At 54.9% G+C, this 22,486-nt stretch overlaps 1 protein-coding gene across 1 annotated transcript; it reads right to left on the bottom strand.

Moving 5' to 3' along the window:
- Positions 1-5,174: 5,174 nt before the first annotated feature.
- Positions 5,175-22,084, bottom strand: ANKRD60 (ankyrin repeat domain 60). The gene is made up of 9 exons (XM_047068209.1): positions 21,988-22,084; positions 21,731-21,892; positions 17,297-17,381; positions 16,129-16,192; positions 15,738-15,903; positions 13,059-13,328; positions 12,910-12,997; positions 7,081-7,173; positions 5,175-5,277 (listed from the first exon to the last, which is right to left on the bottom strand). Exons 1-9 carry the CDS (start codon positions 22,082-22,084, stop codon positions 5,175-5,177), a joined length of 1,128 nt encoding a protein of 375 aa, XP_046924165.1.
- Between the last annotated feature and the right edge of the window lie 402 nt (positions 22,085-22,486).

Here is a 22,486-nt window from a genome sequence, read left to right as displayed (position 1 = left end):
CTCTGGGTCTTGAGTTCAAGCCCTGCGTTGGGCTCCACGCCAGGCATGAAGCCTGCCTAAAAAAATAAATGAAATGAAATGAAATGAAACGAAATGAAACGAAATGAAATAAAATAAAAGGACTCCAGACAGAGCAAGCACACGCAGTGACCAAATGAAGAGAGCACAGTGTGGAACGGCTGTAACAGACATTTGGGGGCAACTGGGGCGATCCGCACACAGACTGGCCGCTAGGCACTTAGCTTCGCTGGCAAACGGCCCCTAGAGATGCCCTGGGACCTGGGACGGGTTCTTACGTGCAACGTGCCTCTGCGGCTGTGACCCCTGAGAGGGGGAGTCACCCCGGCCCCGTCGAAGCGTGACGCTTCTCACGGGGACGAGGAGGAGGGTGTGCCCGCGAGAGAGCAGATGTGGCCACGAGAGGCGGGCAGGGAGATGCCACGGGCAAGGCGGCCACGAGCCAAAGCGTGGAGGGGGCGGACTCCCCGCTAGAGCCTCCCGGGGGAGCCAGCTCTGCCGACACCTGGAGGTTCAGCCCGGTGGACCCGTTTCAGGCTTCTGACCTCCGGAGTGGACAAGTAACGAGTCGGTGCTGTTTTAAGCCCCTGCGTCACCGTGGTCGTTTACGGCGGCCACGGCAGCCGCAGGAAGGGACCACAGAGGCCACGGGGAAGCTTTGTTGGTCTGTTAGGGCATCACAGTGGCCCTGCCCGTGCCCTCAGAAGACGCAGACCACGCGGTTCGGGAGCGTGCCCGTGACCCTGGCCAGACGGCTCTACGGAGGAAACGGATGCGGCCACAGTGAGCAGCTGCGGTCAGATCTGCGGGTTCTATTGTCTTCGCGCTTGCTTATTTGTTGCATTTGAGAAAGAGAGAGAGAGAGAGCATAGGGAAGAGGGGCAGAGAGAGAGAGAGAGAGAGAGAGAGAGACTCTCAAGCAGGCTCCACATGGTCAGCATGGAGCCTGACCCGGGGCTCAGACTCACCACCCTGGGCTCGTGACCCGAGCCGAAATCAAGAGTCGGAAGCTCAACCCAAGGAGCCACCAGGCGCCCCTGTTTGCTTCACGCTTAGACTTTTCTGTAATAACCAGGCGTTAAAAGCGCGACTGCGGGACAGGCTCCTCCGTGTCCGGGGACCTGGGCCTGGGTGGGAAGGGGGAGGGGCCTCCGCGGACCCCTGGGCCTGCAGGAAGCGGTAGCCCCTCCGTCCCTGGGCCTCTCGGAGGGCCCGGCTCCCCCGAGAACTTCCCCTGGGGCCCGCTCCCCTCCCTGCCCCACGGTCGGTCCGCCAGACCCTTCCCTTCGAACGTGAACCGGGCCCCCTGGCTCCCGGCTTTAAAACAGCACCTCCTGGGGCACCGTGGGGCCAAACTTCCGGAAGGAGCTGTCCTCACCCGCAGGCCCCTCTCCTCCAGGTTGGCTGCCGGCTCTGCAACCGCGCTGGCAAGGAGTCCAGTCCCCCGCGTGCCACTGAAGGTGGCCTTGTCGGGGACACTCATGATGCCACGTTCTCTCTCCACCGCCAGCTGGCTGGGCTTCTCGGCAGCTTTCGGCTCCAAAGACCACGGCCTCCACCCTCAGAGTCTCCCCCCTCCGCGCCCCCCTCCCCCCGCACCTGCTCTCCTCCTTCTTTGCAGCCTCCCCCCCTTCCCTGAACTCTCCAGGAGCCCCTCAGCTCCGTCCGAATTGCTGCTCTGTTCCATCCAAAGCCTCCTCTCTCTGTAGTTTCCTCTTGACTCCACCTGCTGGCTGACAGCCACCTGCGACCCCCCCACACCCCCCCAGCCATCTGTGCCCGACGTCCCCGTGGACCAGTGGTCGATACCCCCCCACAGAGCCGCAGGGGTGGGTGGGGTGGAGGATAAGTCCACCTGCAACCTGTGAGTGTGACCTTCTTCGGAAAAAGGGTCTTTGCAGATGCGAGGAAGGGTCTTGAAGCGAGATCGTGGAGTCGAGTGGCCCTAAACCCCATGACAAGTCCTTATAAGAGAAGCGGGCACAGACAGACACACAGAATGAGGCCGCGCAGAGACTGGAGTCGGGGCAGCGACGAGCCGGCGGATGTCTGGAGCCACCAGAGGAGGTCGGCCGTGCTGGTGCCTTGACTTGAGACTTCTGGCCTCCAGAACCGGGAGAACCTCCGAGTGCACAGCGGCCCCCGGAAACGAACGCCCCGGCAGACACAGAAGCGCCCGTGACGGTCGCGACAGCCCTTCCCTTTCCTCGGCTTTCCCCTCCTTGGAAAACAGCCTCACCACACACTGGACGGCTCGGCGCTCTGTCTCTGACCCTCGCGTCCCCCCCATTCCCAAGCTCCTATCTCCGGAACCTGCCATCACAACCCGGTCCAGCCACCGCCTTCTCTCACCTGGACATCAGCAACCTCTTGGCTTCCACTCTTGCCTCCCACAAACTAGTCTCTTAAAACCGGCAGGTGGCTCACATCATCCCCCCTCCCGAGCCTTCAGTCACTCCCCCTTGCTCTCGGAACAAAATCGAGACGAGGGCGTCTGTGAGGGAGTAAGACATCGGCCCCAAGTCTTCACCCCTCTCAGCATCCAGCCCCTGCCACGGCCTCATCAGGGGTGGGGTTAATTTCTCGCCCCTTGACTTGAAACTTGACTTGCCTGTTCTATGATCTGTTGTCAGGGGTCATCATTTGGTGGCTCTGAGCTGGTACGTCCAAGGGGCTCCACCAGTTTGGTGACATGGCAAGACCACGCCCAGCCAACATGCTCGGCCAAGGAGGGTGAGAGGCCTGTGGGGCAGAGCGGCTCCAGCCAAGCCCAGCCCGGAGTGGTCAGACTGGGACAGCCTCTGAGGCACCAGTCAACTGGCCCTGTCTCCTCTGCTGTGTTTGTTGGACCACGGCCCCCAAAACGGCAGGTTCCTGAGGCAGGGACGGACTGGCTTTGCCACGGTTTCTCAGAACGTCGACTAGGATGTCTCCTGCTTTCTTGGAATTTCAGCTGAGGAACACGGCTGCAGACAGGAAGTGAGGTGTCCCCATCTTCCAAAGAGAGGCACTTATCATTCAGGTCACATCCGTACTTGCTAAGCGACGGCCAAAGCCACTTCAGAGACCCACACCCCGTTCCAAAGAAAACAGCTAGCCGCCATTTTCCAGAAGGTTAGAAACTCAGCACGGGCAGTGAGGATCTCTTTGGAGGGAGTTGTCCTCCTGTAGGGGGCTCTAGACATCTCCCCCACTGTCCCCACCACCGAAAGCCAAGTGAAAAGCATCTAGAGACACCTTGACAGGGTCTGGGCTGTCCCAAGGGAGACTGACATCTCACCCACCCCGGGGAATATTTACCAGGCCGGTTAGAGACCTGGTTCATGGGAGCAGACCGTACCATACTTCAAGAATCTGGGAGGAAAACGACAAGGATGGTTTTCCCAGGGGCCAAGTGAACACATAGGAGGCAGGCAAGGGGGCGGGTCCCATCTTGAAAGCCTCCCCCTACCCAAGAGTCTTGCCTGCCCCTGGGACCCACCTGACTGCCAGGTGGTGGACAGTCAGAGGGAGGAGGGCGGGTTTTATGAGGTCAGCAGGAGGGGTCTCCAAACACCTATTCAGTGGCTGGAAACCCCAACAGGGACTTTTGGCAGCCAGGGGAGAGTCACATGCCGCCTTCTGCCTTCGCCCTGCAACCCCGGGCCCACCCCGCAGACATCAGAAACAGCCGGGCAAGTGGGCAGGAGTGGGGGACGGAGAACGAAGGCACACAGCCCACGGCCACCAGCAGAGCCCCTGGCAAGCCTGGGTCAGCCCTGAGCCGGCAGAGGGGGCTTCCGGAGAGGACCGATTGCAGTCTCTATTTGCACCAGGCTGGGCTTTTAAAGATTTGCAAAAGATGGCTGTTGACTAAAAGCAGAAAATGGACAAAGGGTCTGGTGACTGCTCAAGGCAGGCAGGGGAAGTCGATCGGGCGGGTGTGCAGGGCAATAGTGGGGCAGCAACGAAACCATTGCCCATGACCCCCAACCAGAGGGGCCTAGAGCCTAGAGGAACTTTCTAGCACCTGAAGTTCCACCACCAAATGTGTTGAATGCACATCAGACACCTCCCCTATCGCTGTCCGAAGTCTAACGCTCAAGCTGCTGGGTACCAATTCATTTCTTTTCAAAGGAAGTAGCTTTGTCTATCCAAGCCTCTGTCTCCCCGGGGTGGAGATACTAACACCTCCCAGGGTCCTTACAAGAAGCAAGTAAGATTATGGGGCGCCTGGGTGGCTCAGTCAGTTAAGTGTCAGACTTCAGCTCGGGTCATGATCTCACGGTTCGTGAGTTCTAGCCCCGTATCGGACTCTGTGCTGACAGCTCGGAGCCTGGAGCCCGCTTCCGATTCTGTGTCTCCTCTCTCTCTGCCCCTCCCCTGCTTGTGCTCTATCTCTCAAAAATAAATAAATGTAAAAACAACCTTTTTTTTTTAAAAAAAGAAGCAAGTAAGATCCTTTGTAGGTCCGGCAATAGCAAATCTGATACATTTATTTCATTATTTCAGTATAATTCCTAAACCATGTGTGAGGTGAAACAGGTAGGAAATATACAGCAGTTTGCTACCGGTGGAAGTAAATCATAAAGTTCTTTGAAGATGTAATTTGGTAAAAATAACGCCAATGTGGGTTCATTTCAGGCTCAGCCCTTCTCTGCAGGCTGGGGCATATATTTTGATTGGGGGGGGGTGGGGAGAGATAACATTGAGGATCCTGGGTTGCAACCTACCTAAATTAGCAACACCCCTTCTTGCTTTTCTTGTTGCAGCCCCTCCTTGATGATAGAGACATTATTTAAAACGTTCATTAGAACTGCAGGGAGGGTCCTGACTTTTCCTCCTTTTGGGGGTTAAAAGAAAAATGGAATTTATCTCTAAAGCTGGCTGGCTCTTATCCCTGACCCCTCGCCCATAATTCGTGAGGCCCTGGAGGAAGAATCTTTGAGCCGGAGCACCGTATTTCTTTCCGAATTCTTATGTTAACTTTCCGTGAAAGTTCTAGTTACATAAAGTTAGGTTTTTAAAACATATTCTATACTATACACAGATCAAAGCAGCATGAAAGAATCAAGAATGGAAAGCCCTTGGGGCATAATGGTCTCGAGAGAGGAGAAAATGAAGGAATGCAACCTGGTCTACAGTTTCTGGGGAGCCCCTGAGGCGCTCAGTCCGGATCAAAAGACGTTGCCGGCGCCCAGAGTTGATCCGCGGTCTCGCTGCGACACCTGCTGGCCGCCGCGCCCGCCCCCTTGAGACGACAGCGCGCAGCAGCGCCACCTGGCGGGAGCGCCCGGCCGACGCTGGGAGGCGCTGGGGAACCCCCAGGGGCCTGTCCCCGAGGTCGCCCCGAGGTTTGATTACCTGCTCCTCCATCCGGAGCTCTGCGCTGCCTGGTGGGGCCCAGCAGGGCTCTGGGTGAACACTCCTGTAATGCTTTGAAAATGAGGGCCAGTATTTTCTGCGTTTTACAAACAGGGAAAGGGGGTCTTGGGGGGGGGCGGGTAACCAAGGTCACAGCCACCAGGCAGGCTGGTTCGCCGCTGAAGAAGAAGCGTGGCCTGGGATCAGAGAGGTTAACACCGTCAGGTGCTTGTTACCACCATGACCTAGGTCAGGTACCTTCACGCTGCCATTTACGAGCCGTGTGACCCTGGGCAGGTTGCTGACTTCTCTGTGCCTCGGTTTCCTCAATGCAAAAGGAGCACGGACTAGACTAGGCTCAGGGCCACTCAAAGCCAGCATCTCTGGGTATGTGTTAGAAATCTCGGGCTCTGCCCCCGACCCACTGAATCCAGGGCTTCTGGGAGGTGGAACCCATCAATCTGTGCCTTTATAAGCCTGCCGTGTGACTGGTGCATGCTTAAGGTTGAAGACCTCTGACTCTCAGGATGGCTGATGTCTGGCCTGGGATAGCTGCTCAATAAATGATTACTCTAATTCTCAAACTTCGGAGAGCTCCTACAGCGATTTCTCTTCCCTTCATTTTTTTTTTTTTTTGGTATGTTTTTAATTACAAATGTAACATGTGCCGTTAAACACAGAATTACCTCATGACCCAGCGGTTCCCCTTTTAGGTGTATACGCAAAAGAATTAAAAACAGATCCTCAAAAACCCTTATACACTCATGTTTACAGCAGCAGTAACATCCACGAGAGTCAAAGCTGGAAGCCACCCAGATGCCCATCAACTAATGAAGGGACAGCAATCGGGTATTATTCAGCCAGAGATAGGAACAAAGTACTGACACATGCTATGATGTGGATGAACCCCAGAAACATCAGGCTAAAAAGCCAGATACGTATTGACTAGACTTTTAAAAATTTTTTAATGTTTGTTTTTGAGAGAGACAGAGGGAGCCCGAGCAGGGCAGGGACAGAGCGAGAGGTAACGGAATCCGAAGCAGGCTCCTGGCTCTGAGCTGTCAGCACAGAGCCCTCCTTGGGGCTTGAACTCACGAACCTTGAGTTCATGACCTGAGCCGAAGTCGGACGCTTTACTGACTGAGCCACCCAGGCGCCCCATATCGACTCGATTTATATGAAATATCCAGAATGGGCAAATCCAGAGAGACTGGAAATAAATTGGTGATTGTTCAGGGCTAGAGGGAATGGGGAGATGGGGGAAAGACTGTTCGTGTGAATGGGTCCTGTGTTCCTTTTTAGGGTGATGGAACGTCCTAGAACTAGATAATGCTGACGGCTGCACCCCACTGCAAACGTGCAAAACATCATTAAAGACAAATTGTACATCATGTGTATTTCACCATAATAAAAAAAAAAAAAGGAGAAACACTGGCTGTAGCAATTTCGAGATGTAAAAAGCAACCTCGCTGCCCTGAAGGAGGCAATCGTAGGAGCTAGAAGATCTTTGACATCATTATTTTTGCTCAAGTAAACGTATATGCACATTTATTGGAGGTGCCTCCTTTTTAAAATTGTAACTCAATGATCTCATGCACGTCTCCCGGGCAACCTGCTGTTTTTCACTTACTGACACATCACACTCCTCCCGGCCGTGCCTTGGCCCGTCCACACAAATCATTTCTTAACTGCTGCACAGCGTGTCACTGTCACCCTCACTGGTGGGCATTTGGAGCGTCTCCGGCACCCGCCACCGTGAAGGCCCTCGCGAACATTCGCACACCCGTCTCGTTACGTTCTGGGGCTCCGTCTCTGCAGAGTGGAGGCGCGAAAGTAGGGTAGCGGGGCTGAGTCGTGGGCGTTGAGAGCACCTGTTGTGGGATTGTCATGCTGCAGGGTCACCGGAACCGAACGGCTCCCCCGTGCAGGGGAAGAGAAGCCACTTCCCAGGTCCCCCCCCCCGCCCCCCCCCCCGGTCCCGGCCACCTGCGCGTGCACGCACAAGCCCGCGCCCGTCACCGCGCCAGACGCGGTCGGTATTTCTCGTCTTCCCAATTGCACGCGGCCGGGCCCAACCGCAGGGTAGCAGGTGACTCCCGACTGAGACATGGATGTGATCTGAGAACTGGCGTGGTGGGCCTCGTTACGTGGCCCAGGTTTTGGAACCTGTCGGGCAGGGGCCCACCGATCCTTCGAGGATGTGAGGGGGGCTGTCACTCCCCGCACCCCCCCCCCCCCCCCCCCGCTCAGAGCACGCGCGTGCGCGGACACGCACGTTCGCAGACAACCGCAGGGCTTGGGGCAGAAAAGCCCGTCTGCGCGCCCCCGTCACCGAGCCCTGCTCTTGAGTTTCCGGTGCGGTGCAGGATCTGTAGCATCTCTGACATTTCCAGGGAACACAGACACCAGCGTTTTTCTAAATGTTAATGGGCTTCTGTGCCCTCTGCTGAATGCTCGCGTCGTCAGGGCGGCCCTGCGGAGGCCGAGCTGAGCGGCTGGAATTTTCCTCTCATCTCAGAGCCCTTTTTTTTTTTTTTTTTTTTTTTTTTTGCCTCTCTCTCTCTCTCTCTCTCCTGCGGAACTGGCCCCGCAGTTTTCAATTCAGAACGACTTTCTAGAAGTTGCTGAGGAAGCCCTGTACTTAATACCAAAATCAGCAAGTTTCAGGGCAATTATAATCTCCCACTTTGGGAATTATTAGTTCTGGATGGAGACTCTTACTGTATCAGGTTTGCGGAAAATTTATGAGGCTATCTGGAAACCGGGAGCGCATTGATTCCCGGTGAGTAAACATTTTAAGCAAATTAAGTGCTGGTGGTAATAATAATACTAATTGCCACTATTTTTCAAGTGTCTGCTCTGTGCCAGGCATTTAATCCCTCCAGTGATGACAGGGGCAGATTTTATTACCCAAATGTTAGCGACGAAGACGCTGAGGCTCGGAGAGGGGCAACTGCTTGGCCCCGGGACACGCAGCCAGTGGCGGGGGAAAGTTCTAGACCGGACCCGCCAGGCTGTGAGCCCAGCCGGCCACACGGACAAGGCTCTGGGCCCTGAGCGCACGGCTCACATCGGTCCCCTCATCTGAAAAACACGGCCAGGTTAGGATGGAGACAGTAGGGGCCTGTGACGGACAAAGAAAGCGGAGGCCTTTGGGAGGTGACAGTTTGCACCGAGGTCACACAGTAGTTAGGAGCGGAGAGAGGAATAGAATCCCGACTCACAAATATCCTGAAGACAAGCCCATGGCTTTCAATTCTAGCAAAATCTTCTTGCCTGCAGAAGCCTGCCCTTTGTGTGCATTTTTAAAGGGGAGATGAGGGGCGCCTGGGTGGCGCAGTCGGTTAAGCGTCCGACTTCAGCCAGGTCACGATCTCGCGGTCCGTGAGCTCGAGCCCCGCGTCGGGCTCTGGCCTGATGGCTCAGAGCCTGGAGCCTGTTTCCGATTCTGTGTCTCCCTCTCTCTCTGCCCCTCCCCCGTTCATGCTCTCTCTCTGTCCCAAAAATAAATAAACGTTGAAAAAAAAAAATTTTAAAGGGGAGATGAGTGGGGCGCCTGGGTGGCTCAGTCGGTTGAGCATCTGACTTCGGCTCAGGTCATGATCTCGTGGTTCGTGAGTTCGAGCCCCGTGTGGGGCTCTGTGCTGACAGCTCGGAGCCTGGAACCTTCTTCAGATTCTGTGTCTCCCTCTCTTTCCCTGTCCCTCCCTGCTCATGCTCTGTCTCTCTCTCTCTCTCTCTCTCTCTCTCTCTCAAAAATAAGTAAACATTGAAAAATTTTTTTAAAAAGTCATTTGGGGCACCTGGGTGGCTCACTCAGTTGAGCATCTGACTTCGGCTCAGGTCATGATCTCGCAGTTAGTGAGTTCGAGCCCCACGTCGGGCTCTGTGCTGACAGCTCGGAACCTGGAACCTGCTTCGGATTCTGTGTCCCCCTCTCTCTCTGTTTCCCCACCCCTACTCATGCTCTCTCTTTCTCTCTCTCTCTCTGAAATAAACAAACATAAAAAGGGGGGATTAGCAAGGCTCAGAAAGGAGTCAAAAGTTCACTAACACCAAACAACTTTCTCCTTGTTGGAATCAGGACTTGGAGTAATTTGCACAGGGAATCACGTTTTCAGCCTGTGTCTCAGTGTCGCTCAATGCAGTGTCAGGGCCATCGAGAAAGTCCCCCACGTTGCCACCAGGGGGAATGTCCTTCTGCCTTTCCGGGGAGCTCTGGTTGCTGAATACTCCTCAGGAGAGGAGGCATCCAGGGCTGAGATGCATGGAAGATTCAATGGCAAGGGAGACACCCAGGCAGTGGCCGATCAAGGCGCCCACATCCGGGTTCTGGAGGATGCTGGAGACCAGGCCATTAGAGCAGATGTAGAGTAAAGTTCAGCACCTCTGTTCAGCTGCTTCTGAGACAACGGGAGCACAGCAGGGTGAACCAGAGGCTGGATGGCTAGGAGGCTGGGTCATCCCGGCCAGGCCTGGGCAGGATGTTCGAGTTATCCTCTGAGCCCCCATGGTGTGTGGGATCTCTTTCTGGGTTGTACTGCATTGACTTCCAGAAAAGATTTGAGGCAATTTACAAGTAAACGTGTGTCCAAGAAAGGGCAATTCATTATCACTCGTTCAGGGCAGGGGAGAAGGTAGGAGGAGGGGTATTTGCTCCCGCTAAGCATCCTGGCAGGCGAGGAGACTGGAAACGTAGGGCTGGCCCCGCTGGCATTTTCTGCTTCTAATGAGTCGTGCATTTCTCCAGAGGGCTCCCCAGCCTGGACTGGTTTCCAGGCTGACGCGAGGGAGAATGACAAGGGGGGTGTAACTGGATATTATACCCACAAGACTAACCAGAGCTCCTTTCCAAGAGGTCCCCATCCTTCGACACTCAAGGGAGGTCCACCTGGGCGATCACAGACCACAGTTCCTTCACCGCTGAGGACCATCCCCCGGTCCCCTGGGCCAAAGAGGATTTCAGGGTCCCACAAAAACGCTTGAAATCTACCCCACAAAACAATTTTTTTCTGTTAGTTCCTAAGTATGACCAAAAAAAAAAAATCAAAGGCTTAATGAAATACCTATAAAATATAACACAATTGTGACCAATCTCTTCTATGGCCACGAACATATTTTATTCAATGGGTGATACAGGCTTGTTTGGATATAAGAAGCCGTATGCTAAGAATGTCTAAGGGGCGCCTGGGTGGCTCAGTCGGTTGACCATCCATCCGACTTTGGCTCGGGTCATGTTCAATCCCCACGTTGGGCTCCGTGTTGCCAGCTCGGAGCCTGGAGCCTGCTTCGGATTCTGTGTCTCCCTCTCTCTCTGCCCCTCTCCTGCTCCCTCTCTCTCTCTCTGTCTCTCTCTCTCTCCCAAAAATAAATAAACATTAAAAGACTTTTTTTAAAGATTGCCTAAAATGAAGGCCCCTGGAACATGTGGGAGCGCACAGATGACCCCCGCCACAGACGGAGCAGAACGTTAACCACGGAGTTTGGAACTTGCCCCTTTTCTGGCCACGTGTTTAGTTGAATTGGGGGCATATGAAGATACAGGGCCTGCCTCCAAAGTTTTGGGGACAAGTGTCGGGCAGTTGGCTCTGCTAACAACAAAGACAGCAAAACAAAGCCTCTGGCAAACACATCGCTTTGAGTAATGCCACTTGTTACGTTAAAAGGGTCCCCAAGTCGCCCCGCCAACACCTCATTAGCTAAATGAATTGACCCATTGGATGGGGTTATTTAATATCTGTCTACTGGCTTTGGAGAATGTCTGCCAGAAACAAGATCTCAGTTTTGACATAGTTGATGCTGAGCTGTATTTTTTTTTTTTTTTCTGACGATTATTTGTCAAACAGATTGCTGAGCCGGGTGCAGCCACGTCTCCTGAGTGGAAAGCCACATCGTCAACACAGATCTTCCTTGTTATGACAGCGGGAAATGCAGCCAATTAATTTAAAAGCCGAATCCGGCTATCGGGGTGCGCGGCGGAAAGAAGGGCAGCCGGGATACGGGGCCGTTTTCCATCACTTTACAAACAGAACTTCCACGGCCGTCCGGCCTGTGGCTTCTGAGCCCTGCGTGTTCCAGGAGCCATTGGTGGCTTCTGCCGTTTTCCTCGGTGAAACGAAGTTTGGCGACGGGAGGCAGTTCCACAGGCGTGCCTCAAATCTGCTAATCCTTCTGTACCACGCCACCATTTTTAAAAAATTCAGGCCAGTCCTTCAAGATCGGGACTTATCTGGGGCACCTGGGGGGCCCGGTCAGTTAAGCATCCCACTCCAGCTCAGGTCATGATCTTGGCAGTGGGTGAGTTCGAGCCCCCATGTGGGGCCCTGTGCGGACAGCTCGGAGCCTGGAGCCCGCTTCGGATTCTGTGTCTCCCTCTCCCTCGGCCCCTCCCCAGTTCACGCTCTGTCTCTCAAAAATAAATAAACGTTAATTTTTTTTTTTTTTTAAATCGGGACTTATCGTATCAAAACGCTCTGGAGGGGCGCCTGGGTGGCGCAGTCGGTTAAGCATCCGACTTCAGCCAGGTCACGATCTCGCGGTCCGGGAGTTCGAGCCCCGCGTCGGGCTCTGGGCTGATGGCTCAGAGCCTGGAGCCTGTTTCCGATTCTGTGTCTCCCTCTCTCTCTGCCCCTCCCCCGTTCATGCTCTGTCTCTCTCTGTCCCAAAAATAAAAAAAAAAAAAAAAAAAAAAAAAAAAACGCTCTGGAAAGATCAAGCAGCCTTTGGCTCACGTTTCCTCTGGAGCTGAGTCGTGGCGCCCCCTTCAGACAGGGGTGTGAACGTCCGCTCGCCCTGGTCCCCACCTTCCCCTCTTGCTCCTACTCCGGGCTCAGACACGTGGCAGGCTGGGTCCCCTGCAGGTGCACAGCCCTTGCGAGGTACGGAGCCTGGAACTAAGCGTAGGAAGGTTGGTGGTGCTTTCGCGGTTCTAGCAGGGAAAGGAGAGCGGACCACCGGGGGCGGGACAAAGGGAAAGAAGGTGCCAGCTCGGAGTCTCTCCTCCACGAGCTCATCAGCATCCTTTACGCTGTCTCCTCCAAATCCAGTGGCGACACATCGCCTTCAGCAAGACTAGTAAGGCACCCCGTGGAGGACGTGTCTGGAGAACCAAGCTCTCTCTGCTCTTGGCCCCCCCTCACTTCTCCACCCCTCAAGCAGCAGACCCCTCAGAGGCGGGTCAGGAAAACTTCCGGAACCTCGCTAGCTTGGGCGACACGTAGCTCCTGGGTTTTACAAGCCGAAATTCACGGCCCGCACGGCCCGCAACCACGCGACATTCGCTGGCACTGGTTTTCTACGATGGAACAGTGCTATTCTCATTATTGCTATCACTTCTCTTATGCTGACGCATTAGATGGTCTCCAGACGGGAGAGAAGGTAATTGGTGCCCATCACCCCAAGCAGCGTTGTCGGAGGCAATGTATAAATAGCACAAAATTAAAGGCTGGCATCAGAGGCCGCTCAGTCCGTCATGGATTCCAGAACGAGTGCAAACTCACCGACCCCCCCCCCCAAAGCCGTGCGCGAACAGGACAGATGATTTAGTACCTGATTCGGAGGAACTGCCATGTTTTCTTGGCTTCCTGCTCACCGAGGGCCACAGTGGACTTGAACTCCGAACAGTGACCCAAGTCAGCTTCGACGCGCACACGTGGCCCGTGGGAGCTAAATTGGGCCCTTCTTGGAGCCAAACCCACCCTTCACCCTGTGAGAAACCTGGTGCGCGAGCAGTTTCTTCGGGTCCGTCGTCCCTGACTTTGTCATCCAGTAGAAAAGGAACATGCGCCTCTCGCTGTGTCTGCGGTTCATGCGCCGGGCGATGGACATGGGGGTCTCCCCCCTGGCATCCTTGTCGGTGACTGAGGCCCCGTAGTTGAGCAACAGGTTTATACAGTCCAAACGGCCCATGGCCCCGGCCGCGTGCAGGGCGGTCCTGCCCATGGGGGTTCTTTGGAGACAGTCGGCTCCTGTAAAATAAGACAGCTGGCTGAGGGAGGGTCGCCCTCCCGGCCGCGAGCCTCCCCTTCGGAGTCACGTTCGAGAGGAGAAGCGCGGGAGGGGCGAGGCCTCAGAAAGAAAGCTCGGGAGAATCCGAACTGTCCCCGACCCCAGCAGCGAGTGTGAGAGGGGAGGCGTCGCTTCACTGGCCCCAGAACCCGGCACCGCCTTGCCTCCAGTCTGCCCAGAGCACACACTTGCTCCAACCCCGTTTCTGACGTCCGCTACCCTTGTGGTGATTTTCTAGGCTGTCAGTGCTCTGTCTCACCTCTACCTCCCCCTATCACTCCAGCATTACCCCCACCCACCCATGCTCTGTGCCCACTCCCTCCATGCTCCAATTATACCAGGCTTCTATCTTCATCGCTTAAATACACCCTGCTCCCTCATCCTGCCCCAGGCCTTTTGCATATGCTGTCTCCTTTGCTAAAAACCCTGTCACCTTTTTCCGCGCCCCCCTCCCCGCCCCGGGCTCTCTTGCTATCCTTCATTTATTTCCTCAGGAAACCCTTCCTGAGCCCCTCTTCCCGTGTATCCCCCCCCACCCCCATACGCTCAGTAGACACACTGTATCTTCAGAACATGCCATGCACGATTGACCATGGAATTAATTATTTGTAATAATTTGCTGACTTCCCTTCACAAACTGCACGGAGGCAGAAAACACACTTGTTTTGATCACCGCTGTTTTCATCCCCAGCACGTAGCGCGATGCCTGGAGAAGACAGGCACTCGGGAAATGACAGACGATGGGCACCCTGACTCAGGGACAGATTTCACTTCGATTGAATTCCTCACTGCCTCCCGCAGATGGATGGGCTAATGACAGGTGTCCAATATGGACTTGTTGAATTGAATCAAATTCTGGGTAACAAATATCATGACACAGAAAACAAGGCGATTCAATTACATGCAGCTGACATTTCTGTAGCCAGTTTTTATGAGCTATGGCTGGTCGGCGAGGTAAAGTTTTAAATAGGTTCTCCTAACGCCCAGCCTCGGCCACAGCGCGGCTTTTTTGCAGCGGCTGTCTGCAAAGCCCAGAAAACTTTGCAGAGCTGGCTGTAATGTTTTAACCGGTGCTTGCGAATACATCACAGTTCCATCAGCGTGAAAATGACTTTTTATGAGCTTAACGGACTGCTGGGCTGCGAACAGCCAAGGAGGAGGCCGCTCAGGAAAACCACCACCCACCAGACAGACACAAGAGCCATTCCGCCCAGGCCGCGGGGATACTCCCGCCCTGCTTGCTAGAAGCCGGGGGCGCAGAGAGGCTGGGGTCAAGGCCGCGGGCAGGAAAGAAAGGGTTCTGACTTGAGGGCAGGCTGATATGGGAGACCCTGGGATGAGGCTCCCTTCTGAGCCTCAAACCACTGACCAAACGGCATGTCACGTTCTTCCTTTTCCCCAGGAAGCCGGCGGCCTGGGCCGTCTGCAACTATTGTCTATTGTTCTTGGATGGTCGACACCTCGATCGGTCCGTGGGCCTCTTTGCCCAAAAATATCCTACGTCCAGGGAAGAGAAAGTTTACCGTGGCAGGACTATACACAGAAGCCTTTAATCCAGAGACAATGCAGACTAAGGCTTCTGTGTCTTTCTTTCTTCCTTTTTTTTTTTTTTTAAGTTTCTTTATTTATTTTGAGGGAGAGAGAGAATGAGCAGGAGAGGGGCCGAGAGCCAGGGGGAGACAGAGAATCCCAAGCAGGCTCTGCACCACCAGCACAGAGCCCGACGTGGGGCTCGAACCCACGAGCCACGAGATCATGACCTGAGCCGCAGTCAGACGCTTGACCGACCGAGCCCCCCCAGGTGCCCCGAAGGTTTCTATTTCTATGGACAGAGAGAGAAGGAGCAACTTGCCCTCTGGGTGGGGGTGGGGGGCAGAAATGAAAACGGGGTTTGGGGTAAGTGTCTTCTGAGCGAAATAAATCCAAAGCCTCGGAGAAAGGAGACTGGCCAGGGACCAGTGCCGGCTTGGGGCTGGGTGCCTCAGACCGTTGCTGAAACCCAAGTTCAGGTGGGGCACAAATAGCACAGACAGTTTGGGGACATCTCCGGCAGCGTGTCTGCTTTGGACGTAACAGGCCGGGAAGCCCTCGCGGCTGCTCCTGTGAATTCGTGTCCTGAAAGCTGCATCTCTCGCAACAGAAAGACTCTTCTGGAGTCCTGGCCAAGAGGGGGGGGCACAGCCTTTAGTAGGCAGGTCCTAAGACGCCTCAGACAGATGGCGAGTGGTCCACCGGGACCGTGAGGGGTGGTGGACACAACTTGAATCCAGGATGCCATTGCCAGAGGGGCCAGAAAGCCAAGCCACTCGGTCCCCCTACCTGCACAAGACCCCAGCTCGCGGACACACTCAGCTGTCTCTCGGAATTACCGTGCTCTAGAAGGTACTGCACAGCATCTGGGTGACCTCTGTGGGAGGTAATGTACAAGGCCACGAACGCCCTCTGACATATCCATTCCTTCCTCCGCTCGCCTCCAAGATGCTTTGAATTTGCAGTTTGGTAGACGGAGTCCTCATCGACAGCAAGACAAGACAGCTGGGCAACAGAACGGGGTTCCACACAGTGAGGCAGAGTTACTTCAAAAGGGCACAACCTGCCTGGTGGGGGCCGGGACCCTCCCCAGGGGGAGGTTTGCTCCAGTGGCAAGTTGAGGCTTGTGGTGGACACAGAGGGGGGCAAATCCTAACTAAGAGGCCGGGACACCCCCCGGGGGAGGACATTGTTGACCACGCCATGCATATCCAGGAAACACGCATTTACCATCAGGCAGGCTTGGGAGGCAGGAAATTCTTCCTGTCGGTGTTTTGAAGAGAAAATAACTTTTCTGGGTGTCCAGAGGAAGGTGGCTGTGGCCATTAAGGAAGACACCAGCCACCACGAAGTGGCCTCCCCAGAGGGGAGTGCACTTCTCTGGAGACTTGATGAATTCTGGCCTTCCGATCTATTTTCGGGCCCATTGTCTCTGCTAACTTTTGGAACGCTCTGAACTCCACTCGCGGGTGAAAAATAGCCCCATAATATAATCATCTCATGCTGAACTAAGGCTCTGAGCACGAGAGGAAGGCTGCGGGCCCCGACAGAGAGGAACTCTGTCCTACATCTGGGGCATCCGGCGTGGGAGCGGCCGTGGGGGGAAAGCAGAACCCGAAAGTGTGGGAGACAGGAGGGAATCCCGGGGTTCAGGGCAAGAGCCAGAAAACCCAGGCAGGGCCCAGGCCTCGGTGGCAGAGGGGAGGCAGGGGAAGGCCAGGAGCAGGAGGAGACCGGGGAAGGACCCGGGAGGGGAGCCCCTCCTTCTAAGGCTGCTGCACACAGGTGGGGGGAGGGGGTTCCAGTCAGCCCTGGCCCCGCCTCCCCGGAGACCACCCACCCTTCCCAGATCTAATTCCCAGCAACCCTCCTGCAGCCCACCTTCCTCAACCCCTTCCCCGCACACTCCCGGCCTTGCATCCAAATCTGCCTTCTAGAAGGAACATACACTTGCCCGCCCCTGTCCCCCCAGCCTCCCGTCTTCACTGTTGGGCAGACCGCCGGGTTCCCTCCTCCCTCCTCCCCACTGCCCACCCAGAGCCCAGCCGAGAGCTACGCACAAGGCCTGGCAAAGACCAGGCACCTGCTGTGTATCGAGTAGTGTTGCCTTAGGGGAGGGGCAGACCCGCATTAGGACTTTCTTTGGACTACGCGTTCCCAGCTATGGGGAGCTCTTCGCTCACTGTTCAATCAGGTTTGCAACTTTACAAAATATACATACGGATAGAAAATGCACTGCCCTGTCTCCTTTGTGGGGTGGCGTGGGGCACGAGTGGGTTACAGGTGAACACCGTGAAACAGCAAACCCGAGAGTGACTGGAACCACGCAGTGTAGGATTTGATCATTAGGAGCCCACGATTCCCACGCCACCCGCCCCCACACACATCCACGGTTTACGGTTGCTTCATGAAGATACATAATGAAATAATTCCACCAGGAACAACATCATGGAACTTCAGTGTGGCGTCATCCATCAAAACTCCTACAGGGAATAATTTTTTCTTTAAAAAAAAAAAATTGGGTGTTAAAGATAAACAATTACATTGGTTAACTTAAGAGATTATCTGACCTTGGGCATCACAAAGGTAATTTTAAAACCTTGAGCACCAATCTCATTTGATGACTCCACATGAGTCTGTTTGTGGTCGTTAATGCTTTTTAGAAAATTAATTTGGCTCAGCTCAAACAGAAGCGAAACCACCCCCCCAAAATGGCAACAATTTATAAAATCCTGTAATTATAACTTGTTCTGTTGGGGGAAAAAAAAAAATACATGAGCCGGTAAAGTCATTTTATGAGGCAAACTCTAGAAATAGAACTACCTGACGGTAAACAGTACAATGTATGTGCGTCAGTCATACATTAAAGTCAAATACTAACTCTGGTTGGTGTTGTTAACAGTTGGCTAAAGATGTAACAATGACAGAACTCGGTTGCGTCTCTACAGCAGGGTTTCTCAATCTTGATGCTACTGACATGTCAGACCGGATCATTCTCTGTTGTGGGGGGTCACCCGGGGCATCGCCAGGTGTTAGCAGCATCCCTGGCCTCTACCCACCAGAGGCCAATAACCTGCTCACCTAGTTGTGACCATCAAAAACGTCTCCCGGTGTTGCCAAAACGACCCCTGGGGGACAACTCGCCCCAGCTGAGCATTTATGGTAAGGGAAGAATTGTAATGTTGACGTTCACCGTGATTTGGCCTTGAGACGTTACAACTCCTTTGTGTTATCGCCCAGAGCAGCCCTCCACGCACAGAAAAGAATGGGGTGAGCGGATCGACTCACACTTCATAAATGCAGACTCTTTGGGAAAGAATGTCAGGGCTCTAGAGGACTCTAGAACATTTTCAGCAACGTTACCTTCAGCCTACCTTTTTAAATACACACTTCCTTACGTGGCCACCTATAATCTTGCTTAGGGGTCGCATAATTTCTTTTCTCCGCGAGCAACCCCACAAGCGCAAAGTCTCAACTCTGCCAGGCTGGATTTACCATTTATTCCGAGTGGAATTAATGAGTTTTGGGGATTCGCGACTGAGTGATTACTAAGGGCCTTGTACCGAGCGCCTACGTTCTTTAACCCTCGTGACAAGCTAAGTTTGTCATCTCTGAGTGTCGGTGAGCCCACGGAGGCTCCCATGGCTAGGAAAGAGTAGAGCCAGGGCTCCGAACAGACCTGCCTTCCCTCCAGTGCCACGAGCTCGTCCCTCAAGGCTCCGCTGCCCCCCCCCTTTGGTGACGAGAAACTTCAGACGGTGGATGTAAACAGGAGTAGCGATTAGCAAATTTGTTAATTAGGGTCCTGTCTGTGGTTCTCGCACAGAGGATAATCAGTCATCAGTCTTCAGCAAGACAACTTGACTTCCTAACAACTTTGAAAAAATTGAATCAAGCTGTGTTTCCCCAAGAAAGAGTGCAATTCACACATGCCGAACAGCTCGGCCATTCTCTGTTTACAGGCAGCAACTGCCTTCGGCTTAGACAAAGACTAATTATCACCAGCTAAATAAATTATTACAGTTGACAACAGACGTGTAAGGTCGACCCTCATCCATGAATTTGCTCACCCCTTTTAGATTTGTGTCCCTCAAGGTTTTCACACACACGTGACCTCATGTAATCCTCCCTGGCAACCTTGCGGTGGGGAGAGAGGCATCGGCGGATCATTTATAGGCAGAAACCCAAATTTCTTTTATCAACGTAGTGACACCTTCTTCCCGTCTTGTTTGCTATCAACAGTAAGGACTGCAGCCGCGAGAGAGGTCAAGCTTGCAGTGGTTGCTAAGTGCTTGCTGACTGGTAGGATTGTGACATCAGTGCTAAGTCACTCGGTCTCTTTCACTGCCTCTTGGCTTTCTCGGATTTATTGCTCAGCATAGCTCATCAGTGAAAATGAATTAACAGAACGGGTGCCAGACATTTACTGTCCCTCAGCCGCTCACCTCCTCGTTAACGTGTTTAAATACACTCTGGGTTCGAGATCTACTTCTCTCCAAATAAAGCCTCTGCCAGGCCCCCAGAGCATCTCCCAAACACTCCGATAGCAAAATAAATACGTCGCGAAAGATGCTTCACCTATTTCAAAGAGAGCGGAAGGAAGGTATTTTTGGCCTTCAATGTGCATTTTGAGTTTCCCGAGTCCTCTCTGCCCAGAGCGGGATACGGCCCGAAGGATTGGAGAGCTAAGAGGCTCCGTGTTCCACATCAGGAAACTGAGCCCCGGAAGGGCAGCGTCTGGGGGAGGGGAGACTGTGGAGACAGGCTGCGCTCAGATCTCTGTCTCCATCGCTCCTGGCCCCTGCAGGGGTGCTGCAGTATGTCTGCATTACGGGCTCCTCACGTTCTCTGTGCAGCAGCCCAGAGAGTTTTTTATATCTCCGTTTCCTTGAAGTCTTTTTGCACTGATTTCAACCGGGTGGGGAGATGATGGAGCCCAGGGGCCCTGATCCTGTCCTGTTCTCGTATCCTAAACATTGTAGATACCGGGACGGAGACAGCCAGGTCCTCAGGCTGAGGGAAGGAGATCGATGGAGGGAGAGACTGGGCTCCGAGTCCTTACCCCACATGGGATCTGTCTGGATAGGGGGCCTTGGGGTCCTGATCTAGCCACAGTGAGCGTTGGGTGCTGGGTTCTGATTCCGATGGGGCTAGTTTTGAGCTCCTGATGTGGACAAGGAAGGACACACCTTGAGATTCGGGGCTCTGGTACGAACTGAGTTAGTGCCAGTATTTGGGGTTCAAACGTGGCTAGAGTTTGTTTTGAGATTTGGGGTCCTGACGAGGGCAGTGTTTGCTCTGGATTTGGGGATTCTGATGAAGGCAATGTTTGCTTTCTGTTTGGGGGTCCTGGTGTGGGAAGGGTCTATTCTGGGATGTGGAGTCCTTGTGTGGGCAAGACTTGTTTGGGGATTTGGGGTTCTAACAGAGTCCTGCGTACTGTAGCAACGCAGGGTAAGGAATCGGACAGGTCAGCCCTGGGCTTTGGGGGTCTTGAAGGCGACAGGCTCTGCTCTGTGATTTGGGGGTCCCGAGATGGTCAAGGTTTGGCCTAGAACTTGGGGTTCTGGTATTGGTAAGGTTGCCTGAGGGATTTGGGGTTTCAAATACAAACAGAGCTTGCTTCGAGTCTTGGGGTCCTCACGTAGGCAAGGCTTGCTTGGAACTTCGGCTTCCTTACATGGATATAGTTGGCTTAAACATGGTTTCCTTGAGACTTGGGTTTCAGATATGGGTATGTTTGAGTTTTGGGGTCCTATTGTGGGCAGAGTTTGCCCCATGCTTTGGAGCCCTTAGGAGGACATTTTGCTTAGGATTGGTGTTCTGGTGTCGTCACGGTGAGCTTGGGAACTAGCTCCCAGATGTGGGAAGAGCTCATTTTGGGTTCTGGCATCCTCACACAGAGATGGCTGATGGATCGGGGTTCAAAGGCACAAGCAGTTAGAGACTGGGGGCTCAGGATTGGGCTTGTCCACTCTGAGCTTTGGGGTCATGATCTGAGAAGAATCTGCTTTGGGACTTAGGGTTCTGTTGTAAGCAGGGGTAGCTTGGGGAATTTTATTTGGGGTTCAAACTTGGGCATGGTTTGCATAGAGGTATGGGGTCCTGAGGTGGGCAGTTCGTCTCAGGCATTAGTATCCTTCAGCGGACACGGTTGCTAGAGGATTCAGGGTTTTGAGGGTCACAGGGTTAGCCTGGGGATCTGGGGTTCAGCCTTGGCCAAGTTTGTTCTTGGTTTGGGGGTCCGGGAGTGGGCAGCATTTGTTCTGTGCTCAACGGCTGGCTGGAGCGCTGAGAGGATTTACGAGTCCAACATGGGGACTCGGAAGTTTGCAGTGAGTTTGGGGTCCCGATATGGGAAGGTCTGCCCTGGATTGTGGGGTCCCACTCAGGACAGGCTGTGTTTCAGGCTTCTGGTTTGGTGTGGACGCTGTTGGCTTTGGGATTTGGGCCCCTGATGGAGACACAGCAGCCCGAGGGTCTGAGGGGTCCGGCTGTGGCAGCGCCTGTGTTGAGATTCGGGGGTCCTGACGTGGACAGGTCTGACCAGACAGCTTGCTTCAGGATTGGAGTCCTGACGCGGGCAGGATTTGTGGATTGGGGTCTTGCTGTGTGGACTGGGTCTGCCTTGAGATTTGAGGTCTAATGTGAACCTGGTTTGTCAGGGACTGGGAAGTCCTCGCGGGGGCCTGGGCTGGCTTTTCCATCTGGGGTCTCCTGGCGGGGGGGGGGGGGGGTCCTGTACGGACATCTGGGGGCAGCACGTGGGACCGCACGCTGGGAAGGGCAGAGGCCATGCACTTGGCGAGGGAAGGGGGCGGGCGGGGGCCACCTTGGTCCAGGTACTGGAGCCGCTGCAGGTCGAGGGGGACGCCGACGACGAGTTCCAGCTCCTCCTTGAGCTCGCGCACGGTCATGTCGCTGTGGCAGTGCGCCACCTGGAACATCTCCCCGGTCTCCTCCAGCAGCACCCGCAGGATGAAGACGTCCGGGCCTGGTCGAGTGCCAGCGCGGGGCTCCCAAGGGCCGGGGACGGCGCGGGGAGGGGCCCCGGGCCCGCCGAGCCCGCCCCCCGCCCGGCCGGCCGGCCCACGGCGGGGTTGGGGTCCGGGGCGCCCCCCAGCGGCGCCCCCGCCCGCGCCCCACCGCCGCCGGCTGCCCGCCGCCGCCGCCGCCGCCGCCGCATGGTTCCCTGTCCCCCGGCCCGCGTCACCGGCGCCCCCGACTGGCCCAGCGCCACAGCGCAGACCGACTGCGGAGACGCCCCGCGGGGGCCACGCCCCCAGGCCCTGCCCTTCGGGTCAGTTCCTGGGTCCACCGCCAGGATGCGGGCCCCTGGTGTCCACGTCCGGTTAAAGAACAGTCCTTGCCGAAGTCGGGGCCCACCACGTGGGGTGAATAGCACCCCAAATCCTCATCGCGGGCACCGACTACCGAGAGCTGTCAAGGGCAGTCTCCAGTCATGCTTCAAAATCCTATTCCGGGCACGAATGAAAAACCCAGCACGGCGTTAACAGGAGCCCTTCCTGCTCCCCGAGCGAGCGGAGACGCGCCGTCAGCCCCGCAGACGCCCCCGAACGCCCCTCAA

This window comes from Lynx rufus, unplaced genomic scaffold, assembly GCF_022079265.1.
Source record: "Lynx rufus isolate CCGP_SWC_20201006 ecotype Redwood Valley unplaced genomic scaffold, mLynRuf1.p SCAF_8, whole genome shotgun sequence".
Taxonomy (NCBI): Eukaryota; Metazoa; Chordata; class Mammalia; order Carnivora; family Felidae; genus Lynx; species Lynx rufus.
Note: the sequence above shows the minus strand (reverse complement) of the source record. Positions and strands in the feature narration are given on the sequence as shown.

Bases quoted from the DNA above. Each gene is read 5' to 3' on its own strand.
- ANKRD60 (XM_047068209.1), bottom strand. From the start codon at position 22,084: ATGCGGCGGCGGCGGCGGCGGCGGCGGGCAGCCGGCGGCGGTGGGGCG. The intron at 21,893-21,987 runs GCCGGCCGGCCG...GCACTCGACCAG, and splicing joins GGACCCCAACCCCGCCGTGG to GCCCGGACGTCTTCATCCTG. The intron at 13,329-15,737 runs GTAATTCCGAGA...CTTATTTTACAG, and splicing joins GCAGTACCTTCTAGAGCACG to GAGCCGACTGTCTCCAAAGA.